General features: G+C 38.8%; 1 protein-coding gene across 2 annotated transcripts in view; it reads right to left on the bottom strand.

Moving 5' to 3' along the window:
* Mip (Myoinhibiting peptide precursor) overlaps positions 1 to 25,670 on the bottom strand; it is a 103,626-nt gene that overhangs the window by 5,795 nt on the left and 72,161 nt on the right. For both annotated transcript variants that reach the window (XM_074098287.1, XM_074098288.1), the window contains exons 2-5: positions 11,120 to 11,215; positions 5,428 to 5,835; positions 5,250 to 5,354; positions 3,844 to 3,952 (exon numbers count right to left, since the gene is read on the bottom strand). In XM_074098287.1, the coding sequence (XP_073954388.1) occupies positions 3,844 to 3,952; positions 5,250 to 5,354; positions 5,428 to 5,835; positions 11,120 to 11,215 (718 nt within the window). The remainder of the gene's footprint in view (positions 1 to 3,843; positions 3,953 to 5,249; positions 5,355 to 5,427; positions 5,836 to 11,119; positions 11,216 to 25,670) is intronic.

Below are 25,670 nucleotides of genomic sequence, written 5' to 3'. Positions count from 1 at the left end.
CACGAAATCTAATTCATATGAGTTTGTTAAATGTATATTTTACGTTATATGTTTAAATATGGAACCAGCTTCCAGGGACAGTGTTTCCGGAGCGGTATAACTTAGGGATCTTTAAAAAACGAGCCTATCAGTCTCTCAAAGGGCCGGCAACGCACCTATTGATATCCCTCATGTTGGCAGGTGTCCATTGGCGGCGGTGATTGCTTCCTATCAGGTGACCCCATGCTCGTTTCCCCTCTTGTATAAAAATATATATATCCCTTCAAAGCATTTCTGTAAAGAATAAATGTTTTTTGTTTCCCATACGCTAAATAACAACGCAGCCACTAGAACCCATAGTCTTTCTTTTGTTTGACAACAAAGCAATGTTGCGAGAAAGGCAACCAGTTTTATTTAACGTTATATAAGTTTTTACATATTTATTGTTATGAAAAGTCGGCAGTCGCTCGATGGCGCACAAGCGGCAAGCAGCTGGCCGGCGACACGTTCTGGCAAATTGCGCCTAATTCGAGATTGTTCGACAATTCCGTCTCGAGCCACAACGTAGGGTTGCCATGCGACTAAAACTGCCATTTTTAACTCTCAATGCCTATCTGAAAGCTAGTAAATCTGTTATAATGATAATCGTAAGGTTTGCCTTCAGTAAACTGACGCAAAATAAATAACGCCTGAAAGCACACGGAAGTTAAATAAGACGTAAAGTTGAGAGGGGTTAATGAAATTAGGGACATCAAACTGTCCTTAAATAAAACCGAAGTTAATAATTGCGATCGTATGGTTTCTAGGCAAGAACCTCAAGATTTACTTATTAATACGAATGTTTGTTCTCGGGTCTTGGGTGTTTAATATTTATGTGTATTTAAGTATGAAATTTATTTATATAAGTATGTTTATTCGTTGCCTAACTAACTTTACATTACATTAGCTCGTGCCATCGAGTTGGATTATTAAAACAATCAATTAAATTCAATAATTAACAAACTTTTTGAAACTTTCCGTTGGCACCCCTGGCGGATTATGTAACAAATAAAACCCCCTTCAATTCGACGTTTCCGCTACAGCAGCTAAGTTATGGTTTGATGTTAATCCACTTAAAGAGTTTGGAAGTGTTTAGCACTATGACTAGCATAACTTAGCTTCCCAGTCGGTTTTGACGACAACAAACGCTAATATACCTATATCGGAAGAGGTATTTTTTTCGAATGGACCGTTGCTGTTAGCTTATATAGCTTACTGGAGAGAGAATAAGTTGCCAGATGGGCATAGTTCAGCGAAGGGATATTTTTCTTAGCAAGCTAAGGGGACTCCTAATAAGTCGATTTCAGACTTTGGACGCTAAGGGATATTTATGTAAGCAATAGCATTTTGCTAGCAATTGGATTTTGTTCGGAAGAAAGCTACTGTAGTTTGCTTATCAAGTTTAAGGAACGGGTTATTAACTTATTTTAATTTGTTTGGTGTATGGTATGAGCTAATCTTTCTCGCCTCGATAGCCGCAAGAAATTTGCCTTAGATTTGCCCAAAAACGCGCCAGAAGTGTCCTACCAAATGGACTACCTGGGAATTCGAACACCCAACCAAAAATCAAAACCGAAAAAATATTTTTTGTTGTCAGATTTTAAAAGGGCAGTAGAAATCTCGGTGTACCTTATTGGACCGAGGGAAATTGAATCATGCTTAGAATCAGATTTAACTAAATCTCGGACTCATTATCACAAGTGTACTATATCGTATTCTTAAAACATTCTAAACTAAACCTTGTTCAGTAAGACAAGCAATTGAATTTCGCTTACCATAAAAAAGGGAGAAGCGAGATGGATTTTTTATTACGATTAAAGTTGATGAAAAAAATTGATTGCGTTATCTTGGACCGTTTTCTCAAATTACATGGATTTATTTTTGTTACAATATCCGCCATCTAAAAATAAGTTCAAATTAAAAAAAATGCCCTCGGCGTCGAGACGCTCGGTCCGTGGGGGTGCAAAGAAACTCTTCAGTCAACTGGCAAAGAGACTGGTCGACACCACCGGAGACAAGAGGGCTGGCAGCTTCCTCGCTCAGCGTCTTGGCATCGCCATACAGCGTGGAAATGCTGACAGCATTCTTGGAACATTGCCATGCCACAGGGGCTTTTCTTAGATTTATATTAGTTTTTAATTATTATTATTAAGTTTTTATTGTTAAAATTTACTTAAAGAATTAGAAAAAAAAATCGCTACTAGAAAACTAAAAATGTCAGGTTATCTATTGAAAGTTGATTAACGTATTATAAAATCCCCCCGGGTCTCGGATTACTAATGTTAAGTTTATTTTTACTCGCAGCTTATGCTGCAGGGCTACTACGAAACTTGAAACTCGAAATTCGTGTCGTACCGTCCCTCTCGCTCTCGTATTATACAGTATAAGTGTCAGAGGGACCGTACGACACGAACTTCGAGTTTCAAGTTTCGTAGTAGCCCTGCTGAGCCCTTTGCCATCTGCTTATGCGTTCTTTTCTTTGTATAGCCGTGTTTTTTCTACTGCAACGAATGTTTATATAAGAGATTGGTTGACTTCACTGTTTTGCCTCAACCAGTGGTTATGCCTACATTATTAAATGATCACAATTGGCTAGGGATAAAAATTATCCATTGGTACTTTTGATGAATGCATCGTTCATTATTTCCATTTGGTTTATAAACTTAGAACTCTTAAAAAAAACTTTGAACATATACCGAAAATTGTAACATTTTACGAGATTTTATCCGAAATTGCCCCAAAAACAAAAGTCTTACCCCGTTGTCTCTTCGAGTCGTAGCTTCGAGTGACTTGACACGTCGCCAGCGCAGTCAACCGTGAAATCGAATAGAAGCCTCCAAAGTTCAGCTTAATACAGTTTGAAGTAAACGTCAGAATAAAAACGCTCAACGGGGATCATTAAAGATCGAAAACAAGAAAGCCAACCCCATCATCATCATCATCATCATCAGCCTACAGCAGTCCACTGTAGTAGGCCTCTTCCATGGCGCACCACAACAATCTGTCTTCAGCCCCTCGCATCCATCCGCCGCCAGCGATCCTCTTAAGCCAACTCATTCGAGATAAAATTACACGAGTTTTTTTATCTCAGTCGAATTTGGGATTGACATATTTCTTCCCTAGCTTGCTACTTCCACTCTTAAATCTTTTCGTGGGTCTAGGAAAGGCCTAATCCTGTCTAATCCTGTAGTTGCCTTTGTTTAATTTGAGAGTAGCTAACTGCGAACTCCAGATTTCAGCACTGCGGCGTAGAAGACACGGGAGGCAATAACACTGTTTTCTCAATAAAGTCGTCAAGAAGCTTCACTACCAATCCTTTTCCAACCAGAACTACTCTGTACGAGTAAAGCTCGTAGCGATTTAGATGCAGCTTATTCATAATAAGACATCTCGAAGATATGAAAGTTTTATTCAGCTAAAAGTCGAAAACAGCTAAACTAATGCTCACACAGTGAAGAATGCTTACTCTAGAGGTATTAAAACTATAAAAAGGTAAAGATATTGCCTCTTAATGGAAAGCCAGAGCCTACTTGCAAAATGCTAGATCTTATGTAGTTGCTCTTATATTTAAATGCAGTCTAAGGGGTATAGAAATAGCTACTGTGCAAGTAGATCTCAAAGACTAAAAGTAGTAAGTATGATACGAGTATAGTTAGTTACATGACACCATTAACAAGAGTCGATACGAATCCAATTTGCTCGAGGCTCGAGGAAAATAACTTACAAAAAAATTAACCCTGTATCGGGTTTCGTATCGACTGACGTAAAGGATGTACTAAATCTACACAGAAGGTTAAAGGAATAAGCAAGGGAAGCAATACGCACCGCTGTTGAATTGCCCCTGCCTGACGGGCCGCTTGCCCCAGGCACCGTGCAGCGCCGACCAGGCCTTCTTGTCAGGGGTTTCCATAGCTACATGCTCCGCGCTGTCAATCTATAACGGTAATTAAGTATTAAATTACACTGCTTATGCTTTAATGTTCGCATGGTTTGTCCCTAAAGATGTTTGTTGCGTGAAATTGTCTTTAATTTTAAACAAATGCGCGCGTGTTCCGTTGTATATGCCGCAATTACACTACTTCATTAACCTAATGCGGTCACCGATTTATTTTCAAACAACTTCGGCCAATAAATGTCGTCTTTATATTATTCTGCCCGCCTAATGCGTTAGCCTGGCCATAGTTAAGGATACTGCTGTCGTTCACCGAATGCCGCCATGCGTTTGTCACACACATTAGGTCGACGGAGCGAGAAATATCATGCGAGTTGCCGCCCATTATCAGTTCGGTTACTTAAAGATAAATACATAGATGCGTGGCCTGCAATGTAACGAAGACTGCATATCCTCCGCACCGTGTAAATCTAATACCTTTAAATGAGTAATTCTTGTACTCGTATATAATCAGAATCTCGGAAACGGCTACAACGATTTCGATGACAGATCGATCTAGCTTGGTCTTATCTCTGGGAAAACGCTTATTATGAGTTTTAGCCCGAGCTTAGCTCGGTCGCCCAGGTACTGAGATTTATTATGTCTGCAATTAGGTTCATATGTAAAATATTGATTATAGAGATCATTGACTACCAGAAAGGTCATGTTATAATATCTAATGATCCGTACTTGGGTTTATCTAAGGGTCAATCTATTATTATTCCAATTAATTATTACTCGGTAAGTTAGTTTATGTAGGGTCCTCTATTTTGTCCCAGTAGGTAAAAAGTATCTATCAGTTTTTAGGGTTCCGAAGCCAAAATGGCAAAACAGACCCCCCCCCCTCTATAATTAAACCGGTGGGTGGAAAAATTAAAAAAAAATCAGGATGGTAGTAAGTATATCAAACTTTCAAGGAAAACTATAACGGCTAAGTTTGCTTGAGATTTTTTTATAGTTTAAGAGTAAATAGCAGCCTAAGGTATAAAATATACCTAAACTTGGAAGATTCCGTATAAAATACGAAATCCTTAAAAATATATTAATCATTTTTTTCGTAATGGCTACGGAACCCTATTTTGGGCGTGTACGACAAGCTCTTTCTTGGCCGGTTTTTAAACTAATATTTGCTAATATAGTTTTAAGGACTTATTTTTTTAAATCAGTACACGAGTATAGTACAATTAGTCAATGTCATTAATTCAATATGTCATTGTTTTCACATCGTTACTTTTCTTAATTATTGTATTACAAAATAGGCACTACTAATCTTCATCTCATCAAATAAACTTCCTCTTACCTGTTGAATCGGTACTAGTTGTTCGACAGCCGTATCGAAGTCTTCATAGTCGTTTTCGGCTCCCGAGCGCTTACCCCACGAACCGTGGAAATTTGCCCACTTCTCCTGCAGCAAAAACCAATTATTAATTTCGAAGTATTCAAATTCAAATTAAAAGCAAGTAAGGTTAAATACTAACCGGTGCTCGTTTGCCCCACGCCGCGTTCATGTCCTGCCAGCCTCGTTTACCCCACGCGGCATTCATGTCATTCCAGCCGCGCTTGCCCCAAGCGGAGTTCAGGTCTTGCCAGCCCCGTTTGCCCCACGGCACCTGGTTCATGTCGGACCACGCGCGCTTGCCCCAAGCGGAATTAAGATCTTGCCATCCGCGTTTTCCCCACGCAGAATTTAGATCTTGCCAACCTCGTTTACCCCACGCTGAGTTGAGGTCTTGCCAGGCGCGTTTACCCCAGGCTGAGTTGAGGTCCTGCCAGGCACGTTTGCCCCACGCGGCATTCATGTCGTTCCAGCCGCGTTTGCCCCACCCGCCGTGCAGGCTGGACCAAGCTCTCTTTTCTTCTTCGGTGAGCTCTGCATCGTTATCCGCCTGTGAATAAAGGTATGATAACTATAAGATCGTTTTAAATACCTAATTCCAATTCAGAGATCATAACGGCACTGTGACTTGAAGATTGTTTACAGTAGATTGATGCATTAAAATGCCCTAAACAGAGTTTTGTCATATGAATTGAGAACTGAGGTAGGCTTATCTCTAACAGTGGACGTCCTAGGCTGAAATACGACGGAGATGATGAATTGAGAACTGAACCAAAGAGTTAAGTGACATTTGGTATTGTAGTACGCGTATAGAAGGGTGTTATTTACGTGACTTACGCGAAGATGACGTGTAGGTGGTAAATGTATTGAACACGCGGCGGTTCCCAAGAATTGCCATTGCTAACGTTAATGTAAGGATAGAATTATAAAAGGACTAGTTTTTAGATAAAAAGTAGCCTATGTCACTATCGGGCCCATAAACTATCTTTATGCCAAAAATCACGTCGATCCGTCACTCCGTTACGGCGTGAAAGACGGACAAACATACACACAAACACACACACTTTCGCATTTATAATATTAGTATGGATTGGAGACACGTATTCGGCGCGAGTTTTTTATGCAACCTAATTAAACTCACGGTGCAATTTATGGGAATCCCACGGGAATTTTAACTCATCATCAGCCTTGAGCAGTCGACTGCTGGACATAGGCCTCCCCCAATAGGGACCATTGCACCCTGTCTTGGCTAACCGCATCCAGCTTCTACAAGCAGCCTTTTGCTGATCGCCACTCCACCTAGCCGGAGGGCGTCCTACACTACGTTTGCCGAGACTCGTTTACTCCAGCGGCTGTCAGTTCTTCGACAGATTATGACCAGCCCGCTGCAACTTCAACTTGTTAATTCTCTGAGCTATGTCGATTACCTGAGTTCTGTATCGGATAGTCTCGTTGCGGAATTTTAGCTAAATCCTGGAATTTAAATTCGATTGCTAAGCCTAATAATTTACGCGTGCAAAGCCGCGGTTAGTGTGGAGATAAAAACACATTATCGCCCTTGAAACTCAAATTTAATGCTCTAGGCTGGAAACGACACAGTTTCCGAGTCAACTAAATGCGTTCTTATGTTCGTTTAGTTTCACTTCGAGTAAAACAACTTGTTTTATTATTCTATTAAAGCGTTGGAGCCGGGGAATGTTAATTGTATTACGGATCGCCTGAGGACGCGGCTGAGTGCCAGCGGAAACGTCCGTATGTATTTATTAAATCTGTTTAATCTCAAATGCTGGTGAACTCCAGTTGGTCCTGGAATTAATTATTGTAGTCTACAAATACTTTTTATAATATTTTACAACGATCATTGAAATGTTTTAACATTCACCGAACACACCGCCGAAAAGAGAAAGATTTATTTTTAAATCTCGTTCGAAGTTCGAGCGATATGTCTTGCACATTGCCACTTCAACTTGCTTGCATATTCTGTATTGCACCATTTTGTAGGTATATGTAATGTATGCGGGAATCTAGGAGAACAGGATAATTCGGGATGCACACACGCTAACGCTAAATTATTTAATACGAGAGCGAGACGGATTTTTGAATTTCGTTCGTAGTAGCCCTTCTGAAACGACGCGCCCTTCCACCGAATTTACGCACATACAGCGGCATACACACATAAATGTCATTGTTGTTGTTGGTTTAGATGACCAGATGACCTAGTGGTTAGAGAACCTGACTGCGCAGCTTGAGGTCCCGGGTTCGATTCCCGTGTCGGGGCAGATATTTGTATGAAAATACGAATGTTTGTTCTCGGGTCTTGGGTGTTTACTATGTTTTTAAGTATGTATATATCTATATAATTACATTTATCCGTTGCTTAGTACCCATAACACAAGCTTTGCTAAGCTTATTTTGGGACTAGGTCAATTGGTGTGAATTGTCCCGTGATATTTATTTATTTATTTTTATTTATTGGTCATTTAGTTCCCCGTTAGATTCAGGTGGTTATTGTAAGCTTTACTGCCTAACTAGGTAGTCATCATAATAAACAGATTATAGTCGAGAGACGCGTCATTTTAGCTAAGAAAATCTGAATTATTTAAGTAAATAAATCGCACCCTCTGCCACAGGCACCACACGTGCCACAGTTTTCCTAAGTTTACCCGCTGGAGCCGTCGACGGCTTCGACTTGCTTTTTACACCTCTTGTTCACGTTTTGTTAACAGCGTTTCTTCGTTTAATGGAACTATTTAAGTGCGGGATTCATCGCATTGTTTACTAAAGTTTTAACAGAGTTCGGAAATTTCTAATCTCGGCTTGTTTCAACCTGAGGTTGTTTTGCAAGAGATGTTGAAACTTAAGACTAGGTTCGAGTAGGTTCTAGAACTACTTATCGGCGAGCTTTTCTTACGGCATGTGTGTCTATGTTCGAAGAACTTGGTACCATTTTTTTGAATAATATTACTTACTTAGTTGAAAATACTATTTTAAGGTGGTCAAATTCTACAAATCTACAAGATTTCCTACGGCTAGAATTTTCTATTAATTATATTTTTTTTAATGCAAACGTTGTAGCAGGACATAACGAGATTGTGTTACATACACATAACATACATTGCTATCCTAACCTTCTAAAGATTTATGCAAAAAGTATTATTTTGTATATAACAAAGAAGAACTCACACAGAAATATGACATGAAAAAGAGGAAATATTATTGGTTAATTCGCTCAATTTTGACGTAGACGAACCTTAAACCATAGTAAAAGAGAAGTATGTAAACTCCGACCCTTTAGGAGACTTAACTATGCCTACTCTGGCGCGGACATTTAGGGTTGTCGATGTCTATATTAGATTAATTACCTACCGGCAAATAATTTTATTACGAAAGTTAACTTAAACTTGTCTTATGTCTGTGCCTAGACAAACAAGATTCTATGCCGCTATATTATTATTACTATACTAAATTTAAAAATATTATTTATAAATTCGTATGAGTGGTGATGGCGACTTTGTACATACTACTCATGTTTACCTACACATAATACTATAGCTATATTGTTTATAGGTAGGTAGGTATCTATTATTTTTTGCATGTGTCCCTGCACGAAACTATATACTACTAATTTACAACTATACCCAATACAAAAAAATACGTAAGTAGGTACGAGTATGCGAACGTAAAAGGTGATCCTCTCGCGAAGCGAGCGCAAGACGAGCGAGCTAAAATCAATACGTATGGCACCGACGGCAGCGCAGCCTTGACTACAGAAAACTTAATCCTCCTTAAATTATTAGTGTGTGCGTGCGGCGGATGCGTGTGCACCGGCGCGCACACATTTAAGCCGCGTGATGTAGTTTGTAGTTAACTTACTTCTCTTTTACTATCTTAAACAGACCAAAACTGTGGAGCGTTATCATAACACTCAAGGACGATAAATCATCAAGCTCTAGACCAGCTTTACGACCTTTGCGACCCAGCCATAACATTATGTAATACATTGCCTTCGTTGACAATCAACTGCTGGGCGGTAAAAGACTCAACCGCGCAATGAACAGCGCTAGCGTGTTCACCAGCCGGCTAGAATTCAAAACTTTATTAGTGCCTTTATCTTATCAGTCTACACACTCGGAAATACAACGTCTCCACATTTTAAACGAGGCAGTAACTTGGCGCTGTTCTGTATTTATTTCCCTATAAAGTCTACAAGTTACAACAAAGTCAAATCATAAAACAGTTTTGACAAGGTTTATTTTATTGAAACAAAAGCCTACATTCGTTTCTGCATCACTGGATTGACGCGACAGTTTCCGGGTGATCGCCTGAAGTGTTGAGACGTAAAAATGGACAAACAAAATGGACTCACCGTTCATAACAATACATAACAACATAATGATTAGTATATATCCCTCAAATGTGAAAGTTTGTGAGTAAGTGAGTGAGTATGTTTCTTACTTCATCACGATGAAACGGTTGGACAGATTTAATTGAAATTTGGCAAAAAGTTAGCTTATAACCTAGATTAAAAGATAGGATACTTTTATCTCGATATTTATACGGGATAGGGTTAAAATCTCTCAATAACAACCGCTGGGCTTAGAGTCATGAAATTTGGCACGGGTGTTTTAATTTCACGTCAACGAAAACCACGATGTAATTTTAGGGAATTCCCACGAGAATTTAATAAAATTCCGTAATTTCAATTCAACTGCTGTATATATCTAATGATTTACGCGTGCAAAGCCGCGGGGGAATGCTAGTGTGCCAATAAACGTGTCTAACATAAAATCCATAACATGAGTTATTGAGTACCTATTCGTTCAGAAATCGCCTGTTATGGTTGCTTAGAAACCAAAATCAATATGCTTGTATTATTCAAGACTACTGCGCGAAAAAGTGGATCAAGATCGTTATTTTACCTTTCCTATTTCATTAAATAAATAAATATTCTCCTGTCTTTCATCTGTCTATTCGTGAACACAGCCGCTGTATTGTAAATAAAACATCAAAGTAATTTTAAATATACACTATGTTTTTCTTGGTTTCCGTTAACTTCGACAGACGGCTCAGATCATTAATCAAAAACTACATTGTAATTAACGTTTTGTTCAGAGACAAAAAAAAAACGATTTCGGAAGGAAAGAACTATTGCCACACTTTTTTTAGTCCATCTAATTTGTCAGGCAAGCCTATCGGGTATTTTTTGATAAGCGTAAGGCAGTTGTCTCACCGCCAGCGAGGAAACGATTGGCTGTCGACTATTTTCTCGCTCAAGAAACGAACAAAAGATATAAGATCCTGTGTGAGTAAAAGAGATACATATATTAATAGTTGATCGCTGGCTGTTCACACTGTCGGCGAGAACTCGCGCTTACATCTTTTGTCGCAGCGACAAGAGCTATAAAACTCGCTGAGCTATAGATACTCGCTCGCCCGCCCCGCACGAGCGAGTCGAGTGGAGCGAGTAATAGCCCGTCGCCCGCCGAACACTCGCTTACAGCCAGCGACAAAACTACACTCGCTTCTCGCTGCTCACCCACTCGTTTCTAGTTTTTTTACTTTTTTTATTTACTCAAATAAAAACCCCTAAACCTATAAACCTCTGCCAAACTGCGTAGAGTTACTCGCTCTACTCGCTTCTCGCTCATCGTCGGCGGTGGGACAAGTGCCTAAGAGCCCCCGAAGACCTTTGTGGCAGACCGCAGATTTTCTATCGGTGGATAGTTTAGTTGGGCTCTTAACCAGGATAAAGACACTTTGCAAGTGCGCAAACTGTAAACTATCGGCCGATAAAAAATCTGGGGGTCTAATAGAAATAGAGATGGTAAGCTAACCTGTGCGGGCGCAGTTCGGGGCGCGTCTGGCGCGGCCGCAGCCAGCGTCGACAGCGTCAGCGCCCACAACCACAGCGCTGCCACACACCAACGCATCTGGAACAAATACATACACGTTGTCATAATAGTGCATTGTGTCTTAAGGGTGGTAAATAAGGAATTACGAACGAGATTCTATTAGAAGCCCGAAGTCAAAGACGATCATCGGATCGTTACTCCAGTACCGCACGTGAGACATACAATGTTTTTCATCACATTTGTGAGTAAAATTGTATATTTGTAACCCAAAAAATATTATTTTTACAAATATTTGCACATATCGCTGGCGTGCAGCATTGCAGGCCCTGGGTTTAATTTGGTTTTATTCAGCGGGTTGCAACCAAGTAAGCCTGCAACATACGACGCTATACTTAGGAGCAAGTGTAATGAAAATAATCGTGAAGTTCTCTAGTATAAGAATGTGTGAAACAATAATACCGCCTATTGTTCCTAAATAACCGATTTTCGTCGTTAATCGTTATCTATTTACACAAATCAAATCAAAGTTTAATTTATATTAAAGATCCTAATTGTAAAGGTAACTTGATCTTTTCCAATGTTTTCTCAGAATAATGTCGCACTGAAATCGCCCACGTACTTTTTACATGCGATGCAACTCTGGAAAAAATCATTTTCCACCAACTAAGATCTTTTACGAATATGGCGACTTATCGGACCCATCGCTTCCAGTGAATGCGTGCGATATTAAAAATAAAGATGCTTCATTCAAGCGGCGCAAATGTCAGCGCACAGAACAGGTCACCGCAGCGCATGAGCGTCAAGATTTATCATTCTATTATAACCTATTCGCCAAGACTGGCTGGGCACAGGCCTCTCAGAATGAGAGTGCTTGGGTCGTAGTTCCTACGCTGGTTTAGTGCTAGTTAGAAACTTCACACACAGCACTGAATTGCTTGGAATGTTTCCTCACGCTGTATTCCTTCGCCGTAAAGCTCGTGGTAAATTTCAAATATATTTTGCTCAACGAGCGCGGATTTGAACACGCGAGCCTCTGCTTGAGGCCACACGTGAAGCCACTAGGCCACCATGGTTATTATCCAGTCCACTTGCTCGTTTGCCATCCAGTCGGAAAAAAAAAAGTGTCCATTCTAGCTCCATCATCGATTGATGGCATATCGATTGTCGGGTAGTGTACAAATGTCGTAGACTAAGATTGATCACTTCTTTCCATCTTGTAATTATTCAGTTAAATGTAACTTATGGAAGCGTTCTATTAAGGGGCTACCCGAGGTTTTCATTGATTTTTGACAAGTTTTGAATCGTATCTCCTACTTTTGCACTACAGATAGAATTATAAGTCAAACGGCTATCGGTTCTCCAATCTTTTATCTCCATTTTGTCTACCGGATTTTGAAAAAAATGAATACTTAATTTTGTATGATGTTTTTAAACATTGTCTGAAAAAACACTTATTTCGTATCTCTATTGACTTGAAAGATCTAACATATACGAAATCTATATATTTGGGTTCGTCTTTGAAGTCTCTAAAAACTGGTCGAGGGTTTTCATTTGAAACTAATTAACACAAAAGTTATGGACAGAAAACCAGTTTTTTGGCCTAAAATTGTTCAACTTTGATGCCAAATATTTCGAAAACAATGAACTTGGAAGTAAATATGGGATACTATATTGCTTAAAGCCGTTGTTGTTAATATAATAAGCTACAAAAAACATTAGAAAACTAAGGAATTCAGATCGAAGGTCATTGGGGCATGGGATCCCCTTAAATGTAACTTATGGAAGCGTTCTATTAATAAATATAAATTAAGCGTTTCTATTGGTTAATGAAAAATATATTTCTCGCAACGTATCCTCGCACATCTCTGGTGGAAACGCTGCTTAATTCTTCGGCGAAACATAGCTCTTTCTACATAGCTCGTTGCGTGACTCTAGTCTCTGCAAGAGGCCAAACATTCTAGGTCCAAAAAGGTCAATTCAAGGTCATAAATCACAATGCAAACAAATATGGCAAGGATAATATTTTAAGTGATCCCACCAACCCACCCTCCCACCTCCCGGGCTGGCTGGCTGGTGGTGGTGGTGGTGTTGCAGATGTTTATGGGCGTTGGTGCTCTCTTACCATCAGGAGACCCACTTGCTCGTTTGCCATCCAGTCGAAAAAAATATTCTTGCAAGTAAGTATATTTGACACACCACAGCTCGCATATGACAAGATGCACCGCTTCCTTGCAATCACTTGCAATTGATCAATTACATATTGAATTATGAAAGTGCACTAGCTGTTCCGGGCACTACTGTTTCGATCCGTGGGATAGGTCAGGCGGTTCGACGACCTACCCTCCCTATTTATAATTACGCGAAAGCACTTTTCTTTGTAATTCTTTTCCTTTCGCTTTAAACTCTTGGCATACACACTCTGGGTTATTATATCAAAAAAAAAACAGGATTGTATTTATCAGGTCGGGATTTATCATCGTGGTACGATGCGTACCGGGCATATTTCGTGACACGGGTTTCAATGTACGTACAGGGTCGGTATTTGCATGTCGGTAAAATCCGGGCCGGTAAAGAGTGGCACCCTCTAGACCCAATGGGGTTTAGAAGCAGCTACAAATTCGTTATCATGTGTCAGTGCTTCGAAAACTCCTTTTCTCTACATTTATATCCACATTAAGCCAGCAAAAAGGATTCTAAGCTTTAAGGATATTTTAATCCTTTTAATTAAGTACCAGGAAAAGTATTAGTTTTCCCGGAAGTGAATGCCACATTAGCTTTCTGACAAAAACATTTTCATCCTGATTTTTAAGATTGTCCATCCTGTCTTTGGAACAAGGATAAAAGGAAATTAAAATATTTTAAATTCAGTTTATAAAATGTCTTTTGTTTTTATTCTTCCGGCGCTTTGGGAAATACATCATCACCAAAAAGAATGCACCGCAAAAATACACTGCAAAATCAAATATAATTACTAACATTCCGAATCCCGGGCCTTAATCGCTCCCTTTATATGCAAAACTATTATTTAGTGCTATTAATTAAAAGAACGAATATCACAAAAGTATAAATGTAGTTAAGTGATTTAATTTTTTCTGGCAACATTTAGTGTTGAATTTAAAGTTCTTCTTATCTGAAATTCGGTAATTCTCAAAATTAAAAACTAGAGGGTACATTTTTTCACATAAGTAAATGAAAAATACTACTTACCTACATGAAGTCTCTTTTTGTATCTACACTATTTTTTACCTAAAATGCTTGAACATTACAACAATTTTGTATCTTCTAATCTACTTTTGTATACTCTATTTATTAAACCAAGATACTAAAGTGACAGTATGAAATGTCAAATGTAAAAATAATGTGACCAGCATAATACGAATAGCTGCTGTCTGATTTCAGTTTTCGACATTATTGCAAATAATCGGTAAAACATATTTTACAGAAACAAAAATAAAATTGAAGCATATACAGTGTTCTACTTTCTATAAGCATTGAACTTTCAGGCAGAACTTGCTTAGAATCAAATGAAATTGGCATTTTCATTAGACCATTTTACCTTTTTAGAATATCTTAAGTGCCCTACGTGTGTTAGTACGTCACAGATCCGTTCATATCTTAACATTTTATACGTATAACATAGTACCGAAACTTTTCGGTGATTACCGGTTGTGTTATCACTATTTATGAGATATAAAAAATAGGTAACACATGAAACTTCATTTTAGTGTCTTGGTTTAATAAATAGAGTATAGTTACTAATTCATCAGTTTTCAACGTTTTGTACGTTTTAAGATGCGTTCTCAATCCTCATGCATTCTTAAATCTGATCACAATTTAAAACATGACACTTTCTTTTAAGGTATTTGGCCAGAGCCGTCAAATCGATTGTCATCTCGTTTCGACTCAATCTCAGTGATTCCAGAAAAATCTAAACAAAAGACGAGCGTTGGAAAATAAAATGAAACGCCAAGGGACTTGCACCATGACCAGTGCTATCTTCGCAGATTGCACTGCGAATTGAAAGATTTTTATTTGTCTTTCACTTTCGAATTGAGCTGTTTCGTGAGATTAATCCACGGAATAACGTTAGAGGTTGGAGGTGCCCTCTGATTCGGTTTTCACTAGAACCTAGTGTTGCCATTCGTCAAATCCCGCAAAAACATCCAGTACGTCATAATATTAGTTAAACATAATTGAGTTTACAATCATTGTAAACGATCTAATTGTAAAATTCACATAGTTTAAGAGTAAAATTGACATGGTACATTACAGAGACATCCAACGACCTCATTTTTTAACCTGATAGTTATGCATGAATCAAAAGCAGGTTAATAACAAGTCAATACCTATCACGTCATAAATTGATTTTAATTTTTGATTTTTTAAACAGCGAGAGTAGTATCGGGCACATTTATAATTATAGCACTAGAGTGTACCTACATTCCTTCAAGTCAAAAGCTTCAAATTAAAAAAAAACCTTTTTCTTTACTGTCGTCGAGTAACGCGGTCTCCGCACGCATCGTACCTCAGACATCATTATTGTCTCACCTCCTACTCTACCTGTCCACTTATCCTAATGGGACGTCCATGGACCCTCGCCAACGGATGTTAAGGCTCGAGCCACAGCGCACAATGTCAATGCAGTTAGTACTATCTACCGAATAACCGCTGATCTAGGTACGCTTTAAAAAGTGTAACGAGAACGCACAGCTTAAATTATTGAAGCATTGAAATTTGGCAGATTTTTTTTAGAATAAAACTGCAAAGAGAGGTGGTCAATTTTTAAAGTGAAGGTGCAAAATAATTCAAACCTGCCTGTCTACCTTTTTTCTCAGAAAAACGTTTATCAAGTTGAAATGAATATAAAAAAACTCGATCTGTAATCTCCAAACTGTGATAAAAACAACCTTTCAAAAGAGTATTGAGCCTCGCAAGGCTTCACATAACCTTAGAATAACTGCTGAATGCAGTTGTTTCATTTTGAAATAAATATCCAAAATAACAAAACTGGTGATTTTAATCAAGATCTTGATTATTACATCTATTAAAAAAAATCGAGACGAAATACTCATACACAAAATCCGTGGAACCTGAAGTAATTCCAGTTGGTTGCCAAAAAATATGTTGACAAAGAGCAAATTAAAGGAACAATTCTAACAATGAGTAAATGGCTCCGGCGTCTTATGTAGTCGTAAATGTCCAGGTGCCCAGGTCGTAAATGTCCAAGCAATGTCAAGATCGTAAATAACCAGATAGTTCAAGGTCGTAAAATAACCAGGTAGTAGAATGTCAGATCGTAACATGACCAGGTAGTTAAATGCTAATAGTACATAGTACATTTTTTTTCGTAATGGCTACGGAACCCTATCTTGGGCGTGTCCGAGGTTTTTAATACTTAGAAATTCCACGATTAGGACCGTCCGAGACAGACATTGTAAAGATTTATTACTACTTTGACATTTCGCGATTTGGACCGTCCGGACATAGACAAAGCTTGACATTTTACTACTTGACATTACGATTTGGAAAACCCGAGACGAAGTACTCATACACAAAACGTGGAACCTGAAGTCTTACGATGTGGACGCAATTGTTGACAAAGGAAATTAAAGGACTTTAACAACGAGTAAATTACTAAAAATATTCATACAAAGCTTTATTTTTAGCTTTTAAATTTGTACGGAACTTGATTTTTTTGGCGTGTTTTCCAGCATAGTGTGCTAACCGTGTACAAAGATGCAATAAGGTGTCAGTGTCAGTATGCTAAAGGACGAGTGCCGAGGAATAAAAAGACCGCGAATATTGTAGAGGTGCTATATTCAAGCTGGTCACTCGCACACTGAACTTCTTATAAATTATGTCTAAAATAACACGCATCTAAGTTGATGCGTATGCAAAGGTGATTGACATTTATTAATGTTAGTGCAAAGAATAATGTGCATCGTTGCATAAAAATGTACATATTTGTACAAACCGTTCATCTGCGGAAAATATGAGCTATGAAGTGTTGTGCGCCGCGGACTGGACGCCGTAATCCTCTTACGAGATAACACGATAGAGATCTGGAATTGATTCGAGATGCCGGATAATATGTTCCATTAACCTCGGAACCAGTTCTGTAGCGACTCAAATGGAGAAATTATCATTGACTATGAGTATTAGACAGAGCTCTCAAGAAGGGGTTTAAACCCTCTTAGTTTTAGGACTCTTATTGTTCCGTTTTTAAATTTGCACGGAATCGGTGTGCGGAACCGAAGTGAACTTGGCAGGTTTTAAAAAAATTGAGAAGGTTTTGCGACGCCATTAGAAGCGCGAAGGCTTTCGCCGACGCCGAAGCTAGTGTAACCGTTGTTTTCAACTTTATGTAATTAATTTTTAAATAATATTTTCAGAAATTAATCACGGCTGTCTGTGTATTGCTAAAATTAAATCGATGTTTCGACTACATCGCAGCGGCCGCGTTTTTTTTCATTTTCCTGAAGATTCAAATAAGAAAGAAAAAGAAAACCGATCTTTTGTTTCGAGTTCCAAACGACATCGAGATGTATTGGTTATTATAAGTGAGCATAGCGAAAGTTTAAAACATTATTTTAAGTAATTTGACACGTAACCGACGTATTTAATTCTCGCTTTCACAATAAGTTCTCAATAGGGAAGAACAGCTGTCAAAGTCAAAGTCAAAATATCTTTATTCAATTTAGGCTACAACAAGCACTTATGAATGTCAAAAAAAATCTACCACCGGTTCGGAAAAACCTCTGCTGAGAAGAATCCGGCAAGAAACTCAACGAGGTATATATATTTTTTTAAAACAGATTTACAATATTATTAAATGACATGTATACATCACAAGTATTTAACACAACTTTATTTTTAACACAGCTTTATTTTTAACACAGTAGGTTCGCTATTTGAAGGGATCGCTAATGCGGATCGGAATTATTTCCAAACATCCCTGTCCATGATATAATCATTAACTTTATAATACGCCTTTGATATTAATGTCTTCTTGACAATAGATCTGAATTTTGTATCCGTTTCATTTATAATATTTTTTGGAATTTTATTATAAAAACGTATGCAATTTCCCAGAAAAGACTTTTTGGTTTTAGCCAGTCTGTAAGATGGAACTTTAAGCTTCCCTGTGTTTCTAGTAGCCTTTGGCTTATCGACGTTAGTGGGAAAATCACATATGTTCTTCCTAACATACATGATGTTACATAAACGGACACTATAATTACAAGTCACGTAATGCAAAGCGAGCCGGTTCCTATTTCATAAACACGACAGGTGTAAAGACCCGATGTCTATTGTTAATACTTATTTTTCGAGGAAGGAAAGGTCGGTCGGTTCGTATTTGCGACGTCAAACGGGGGGGGCTACTACGAAATTTGAAAATCGATGTTCGTATCGTACCGTCCTTCTCATTTACGTGTTAAATAATATTAAGCCAGCGTTGCACTTTTTAGTATAGTCCCTGAGTCCGAATATCAGCCCCCCCGTATATACACTTAATCGAACGATGAAACGTATCTACTGGGATGGCGATTGTGGCTGTCTTGTAAGCAGCAGTAGCGAGTGAACTTTTTCCTTAGGCAACCCGGAAAGTGAGGGTTGCTATACACATAAGCGGGCCGGCTAAATTGGCACAGCCGGGCGGTTTGTAGTCAAGTTTATTGTAATTTTTAAACTTATTTTATTTTGAAAAATGAATGCCTAGTTTCTTTCGCCGCATTCTCCTTGGCAATGATGGTCTTTCCGAAAACGCTGGTGCTACTGGCAGTATAAGAAATCGGCCAAGAGCGTGTCGATCATACCCAGGATAGGGTTCCGTAGCCGTTACTTCTTCTCGATATTAACAAAAATTTGCACTTTAAGTTGTATATTTCGCAAACGTATCACTGTATCGAAAAATTTTCTATACCTATAACCCCATATTAATCATTTATAAGACCTATCTAACGATACCCCACAAAAAAATGTACCCCGCTTTACGTCTATGTGAGGACCCTACATTTTTTTATACATTTTATTTTTCATTTTACTACTTTGTCGGCATAATTTCTACATATATTACGTCCATGCAAAATTACAGCTTTCTAGCACTAATAGTCTCTAAGCTAAGGCGCGACGGACGGACAGATAGACTGAGATGGCGAAACTGTAAGTATTCCGTTTTTGCCATTTTGGCTACGGACCCCTAAAAATTTACATTTAAAAGATCCCGTTGTGGCCTACTGGCAGTATATACTTTTTGATTTTTATTTTGTAGCAATATAAAAGAAGACTGCCTGATACTCCCATACCTCTGATCCCAGCAACCAGGTAGGGTGACGTACGGACAGGGGTATCCGTCAATCCTTTTATTATTAGACGGGATTTTCAAAGTAGATTGGGTTATCTAATTCTGTACAGTGACGAACGCAACGCTCTAAGCCCATTTTGAGGTTTAAATCGATAAAACAACAAAGACAGGCAGGTAGTAGGACCGTGTGCAAGGTCCGCCCGGATTGCTACCACCATCTTACTCGCTAATCCTACCGTGAAGCAGCAGTGCTTGCACTGTTGTGTTTCGGTGTGGAGAGTAAGACAGCCGGTGAAATGACTGGCACTTGAGGTATCCCATCTTAGGCCTCTAGGTTGGCAACGCATCTACCACCACCACCACCAGACCAGACGACCAGATGGCCTAGTGGTTAGAGAACCTGACTACGAAGCCTGAGGTCCCGGGTTCGATTCCCGTGTCGGGGCAGATATTTGTATGAAAATACGAATGTTTGTTCTCGGGTCTTGGGTGTTTACTATGTATTTAAGTATGTATCTATCTATATAATTATATTTATCCGTTGCTTAGTACCCATTACACAAGCTTTGCTAAGCTTACTTTGGGACTAGGTCAATTGGTGTGAATTGTCCGGTGATATTTATCTGCAATACCCCTGGTGCAGATGTTTATGGGCGGTGGTGATCTCTTACCATCAGGAGAGCCATTTGCTCGTTTGCCATCCAGTCGAATAAAAAAAAAAGTCCACTGAACTACTTGACACTGTGACTTCTAAGTTAAATTATAAATTAAGATAAGAATAAAAATTATTTAATTTTGTTTTTATTTAAAACTGGCTGTTGCCAGAGACTTTGTGTGCGAAGAATTAGTTTATCTGTCTCGCGGACACTTTGAAACTTTATAAATCGGTTCAGTGGTTTAAGCGTAAAGAGGTAACAGATATAGAGACGTATTATACTTTTGCATTTATAATATTGGTATAGATAAGGATGCATGTTATGTTATATTGTAGAGGATAGAATTTCTACGTGTCAAATTTAGCGGGGGGAGGGGAGTGTACGAGTAGGTATGTACTTTATTGTATGAAGCGACGAAGCACTGGCAATACAAAGGATGTTATTAAGCCAAAATATGTTAGACATTCTAAAGTATTACACTTTCAAATTTCGCGGCCGATTTAGAGCCGTGCGTCAAGAAAATTATATGTATGTTTTCTATTATAATATAATTTTTAATGCAAGTTACATTGAGTTTTTGATTAAAGTTTATTTTCGGACTGGTTCTCTTTATTTTTCTTGTACGTAGTGGTCCCTGGCGACAACAAAGAAATCAAAGTGGTCCTTGGTCAAAAAAAGGTTGGGATTGTATTACTTAGGCACTTTAGGCCATTGCAAACCGATCGTCAGCCATGTTAGATATCCCTCAGGTCTGCCTTTGAGGAGTGAATTGCCCCATTACTGAAATAAAGACCTAACCCGTAGGAACTTAGGACATTTGGCTGATGGGTCCACTTCGATTGTGTGGTGGGCGATTGATGTCAATCAATCAATTGATCCGCGTCCACCTACTCGAGGTACCCATTTGTAGATTAAGACCGTTATTTACGGAAGTTATTGAGGGCTTATTTACGACTTATTTTTAGGCGCAATCGGGTGACCTGTCGTTTCGCCGAGTTTAATTACGCAGAGTTTCATTTGGCAGACAACTATAGCCAGATTTTTCTTTTGGCCGAGCTACGTTTGGTATAATTTCGTTACGCCTATTATTCGTTTCGCCGAGTAGTCGGTAGGAGGAATAGCGATATGCAGATTTTTTTTAGTCGATTGTTTGTTTCGTAATTGTTTCAGTTGATCGAACAACTGCTCGCCGAAACACGAAAAGCAGAGTTATCGCGTGACATCAAAATGTGTGGTTAGGTGCGACGACGAGCATCAGCGAGAATTGTGACCAAAATTGTGGCCAGAACCGAACTGCTGGCGTCGCGACTAAGTTTGTTTTGACTTCAATATAAAATAAACACAAATTCGAAAACGAAAAGTTGTTCGAGCAAACGTTAAAAATGTGTAGAGATTCATCGGCAAAACGAATTTCTGTTAATAGTTGTTCGGCTTACTGACGCACAAGCCAACTGAATAGTCTAGGTACTAAAGGTTGAGTTACGAAACGTTAGTCTGCGAAACAATACATCTGCGTACAAATTCATCGGCGTACCGTTAGTCGGTGAAACGTGGTCTGCCAATCAATAATCTGCGTAAAAATTGTCGGCGAATCATTAGGTAACCGCGCAATCGACGTGGTAGTTGATGCGCGTTAATGCGCTGAGGGGCTGAAGACAGTGTTGTGGCGCGCCATGGAAGAGGCCTATGTCCAGCCCCAGCAGTGGACTGCTGTGGGCTGATGATGATGATGATGATTGCGCTTCAAATGAGATTCAGTCACTTTTTTACTTGCTTAAAAATACGCTGTTTTTTTTATTTAGAAACAAGCAGTTTTACACAATAAGTAATTTTGCATTTTAGCTAAAGGTAGGAATTAGTTTTATATAAATAGACCTATAGTTGCCTATAAAAAGTCTAATATTACATCCCAGCCTATATACGTCCCACTGCTGGGCACAGGCCTCCTCTCAGAACAAGAGGGCTTGGGCCATAGTTCCCACGCGGGCCCAGTGCGGATTGGGAACTTCACACGCACCATTGAATTGCTTCGCAGGTTTGAACAGGTTTCCTCACGATGTTTTCCTTCACTGCAAAGCTCGTGGTAAGTTTCAAATGTAATTCCGCACATGAATTTCGAAAAACTCAGAGGTGCGAGCCGCGCGGGGTTTGAACCTACGACCCTCTGCTTGAGAAGCGATAGGTCAAACCATTGACGACCAGATGGCCTAGTGGTTAGAGAACCTGACTACGAAGCTTGAGGTCCCGGGTTCGATTCCCGTGTCGGGGCAGATATTTGTATGAAAATACGAATGTTTGTTCTCGGGTCTTGGGTGTTTACTATGTATTTAAGTATGTATCTATCTATATAATTATATTTATCCGTTGCTTAGTACCCATAACACAAGCTTTGCTAAGCTTACTTTGGGACTAGGTCAATTGGTGTGAATTGTCCCGTGATATATATTTATTTATATTTATTTACTAGGCCACCACGGCTTCACTTAATGCTATATCATTTGTATGTATTAGCAGAACGTTTGTCCAATAAAATCCAAGATGTTTTAAAAACGGTGGGGTTTAGTGCTTCAGGCGGGATTCGAACCGGGGGTGTAGTGCAGTTGGTAGTATGCAGGCATACAACCAAGAGAAACGAGTTGAAAACTTTTGAATTTTACAAGCTTTTATTCAGTTTCCCAATCCGCACTGGGCCCGCGTGGGAACTATGGCCCAAGCCCTCTTGTTCTGAGAGGAGGCCTGTGCCCCAGCAGTGGGACATATATAGGCTGGGATGATGATATTCAGTTTCACCTGTCCCGTTGTCTGTCTGTCTGTCTGTAATCAAATCTTGCAAGTTAAATTCGACCAACTTCCAGTAGTGGGATTGACTTAAAATTTGGTATACTTATGTACATTGCGTGACAGTACAATTGTCTGTTAGTGACAATATCCTGGTAGTCCGGCCAGGATCGTCTCCACAGGACGGAACTCTTCAAACGGTTAATGGCTCGACTTGAAATTTGGTATGCAAGTAGTTTGGGTGACAAGTACAGTTAACAAAAAGTACAGTCAGCAAAAAAGCTTATATTTAAAATGATTTTTTTTACCAAAAACTTATTTAAAACAAATGCTGTAATAAAAACTCGGAGCGTACTGAAACAAACCCTCTTTTTGAGGTTATTTCCAAGGTGGTTAACGATTAGCATGTGCTAGACGCACAAGAAAAGAAGTAAGTCGCGACATGTCGCGGCTACTTGCCTGACAGATGCGACATTGACCTGCTGGCGACACAGTTTTAGTGCTTACCGAAGCATGGTATCTAGGTTAGACAACCAGCTGAATCATCAAGGTATGAGGCGACTAGCTTTTGCCCACGACTTTGTCTGTGCAGTATAACAAATATACATTCACAATATGTTAGTAAGTAGTGTTATAACTTTATAAGTATGTAAGTATGCCAAATTATTTCAGCCTCATGCAAATAAAAGATTGTTATCTCAGGGCATGTGGCTTCGTTAGATATACACTGCCATTTAATGTAAGGGAAACTCTAGGTCTAAATTATAGCCACTATAGGTATGTCATACCATGGTGTGTTTAAAAAACGAATGTTTGTAAACGACTGTTTGTTTCTGAATTAAATAATAGTAGATTATTGTCGTGGCCTGGAAGTAGCCAATTGCTGGCTGAGTATGAGTATTAAACGGACGAGCTTGCGAGTCCGTTTAACTAATACGAAGCCAGCAATTGCTATTCCAGCCGAGACTAATATAAAGCTTTTCTCAAAAATGATGAATAATTCTGAAATAGACTAAACTTTTTCTCAAAATATATCATAACATTTAATTTTATTCCAATTATTTTTCTCATGCTTTCCCGCCTTTTTTTACTAAAAATAAACTGCAGGTGTATTTTCCACCGAAAACACCACAAGCTGTTTCAGACCCAATAAAAAAGTCCGAAGTTCCAACAAAATATCTGATACCGCCCATTAGATTTGGCTGTATACGACTTGTGCCAACATTTCCATGGCCATTTAACTTTTTAAAAAATTTGTGACTGATTGCCGGCGCGCTAATTTATTATTGACGAGCTAGCGCGCCTGCAATCTTTTTAACTTTTTAATTTTTCGCTGACCATAAACTATGCACTTCACCTTCTGATATGTAAAGAATAATGTCAACTTTTACGGACATTTTTGAGAAAATAAATAATTTTCGTTTTTCTCAAATACACTCTGTACTGCGATAAATGTTATGATGAAGATTTTAAAAAGTATGTAGCTATGTATTCTAAGTATGTCGTCCCTGATCGTGGGTAGTCAATAACCCTAATATTTATATTTGCATACCGTGCTACATTCGTACCTATTGATACCTAATTGGTTTACGCAATATTACGCAATGTATTTTTCCCGGTACATTTCCGTTGTCCGGGATCCGGGCCACGTCTCACCATCAAACATCGCGCAGACACTTATTGAAGTGTTAACGGATGGGAAAGATAAACAACAGTGGGTCCCGCGGCGCCACGCAGTAATTAGAGGAAGTGCAAGTGGCGCATTGGGTGGAACAGGTTACAGGGCCATAATAGGCTGTCCTTAGCGATTTATTTGTATTTAACAGTTTTCAATTTCATCCGGATATTTCAGAATGTTATTGGAGTGTGTTTAAATGCACGCCCGTGTAGTTTGAAGGTAAGTATTTAATTTAGGTGTAGGCGTTAGAATGAACATTCAGACGAATCGTCACACTTACTAAGGGAATCTCTGTCTGTGGCCTCGTTCAGGGAGAGTTTAAAGAAATTATGGCTGGACACTGACACCTGAGATGAGACTGTTTCGCTTTTGTTTGTAATATTTCTTTTGTTTTATGTTAGTTTTAATGTAAATAATGTTGTATTTATTTTCTCTCTTTTAAGTATTTCTGTTTTGTCTCTTTACCGCACGTAATTTTCACTGTCTGCTTATCCTCTATATAACCAAATTTTTTCTCCTAACTAGGTTAGCTGGAAGAGATCCCTTTTTAGGGATAAGCTCGCCTTTGTTCTCCTCTCTGTGTATTTGTATTTTTATTTTTATGTGCAATAAAGAGTTTACATACATACATACATACTTACCTACCTACAATAAATTGCCAGTGTTGGGTGCCGGTAAGAAATCTAGATCAAGTAGAGGTACTCGCTGAATCTTCTTAAGTGTTGTAGTGGTTACCAACCAGTGGTCCTCTAGAGTAAAAAAAAAGATAAAAAAGAAGATGCAAGTTCAAAAAATTATCATTGATGCAAACTGACTTGTCACGCATGTATAACTAACTATGTATTTCCCATTATTAAAAAAGTTTTACAACTATGGGGAAGCGCTAGTAGCTGAAAATTTAAATTACTGCAAAGATGCCAAAATAATGTTGTTAAGTAGTTACCTACAAGTATTATATTATATCATATTATATTACATTATATCATCATCATCACCTACAAGTACAGTTTATTTTTAACCTCGTGGTCCCTGCTAATGATAATTAAAACCAAATCTCAGGACAAAAGAATGTTAGAACCTCCCTGAAGCATTGAGACAATAATGGTTGAGTAACTG

Source organism: Choristoneura fumiferana, chromosome 15 (genome assembly GCF_025370935.1).
Source record: "Choristoneura fumiferana chromosome 15, NRCan_CFum_1, whole genome shotgun sequence".
NCBI classification, from domain to species: Eukaryota; Metazoa; Arthropoda; class Insecta; order Lepidoptera; family Tortricidae; genus Choristoneura; species Choristoneura fumiferana.
This window is presented reverse-complemented; position numbering and strand designations above follow the sequence as displayed.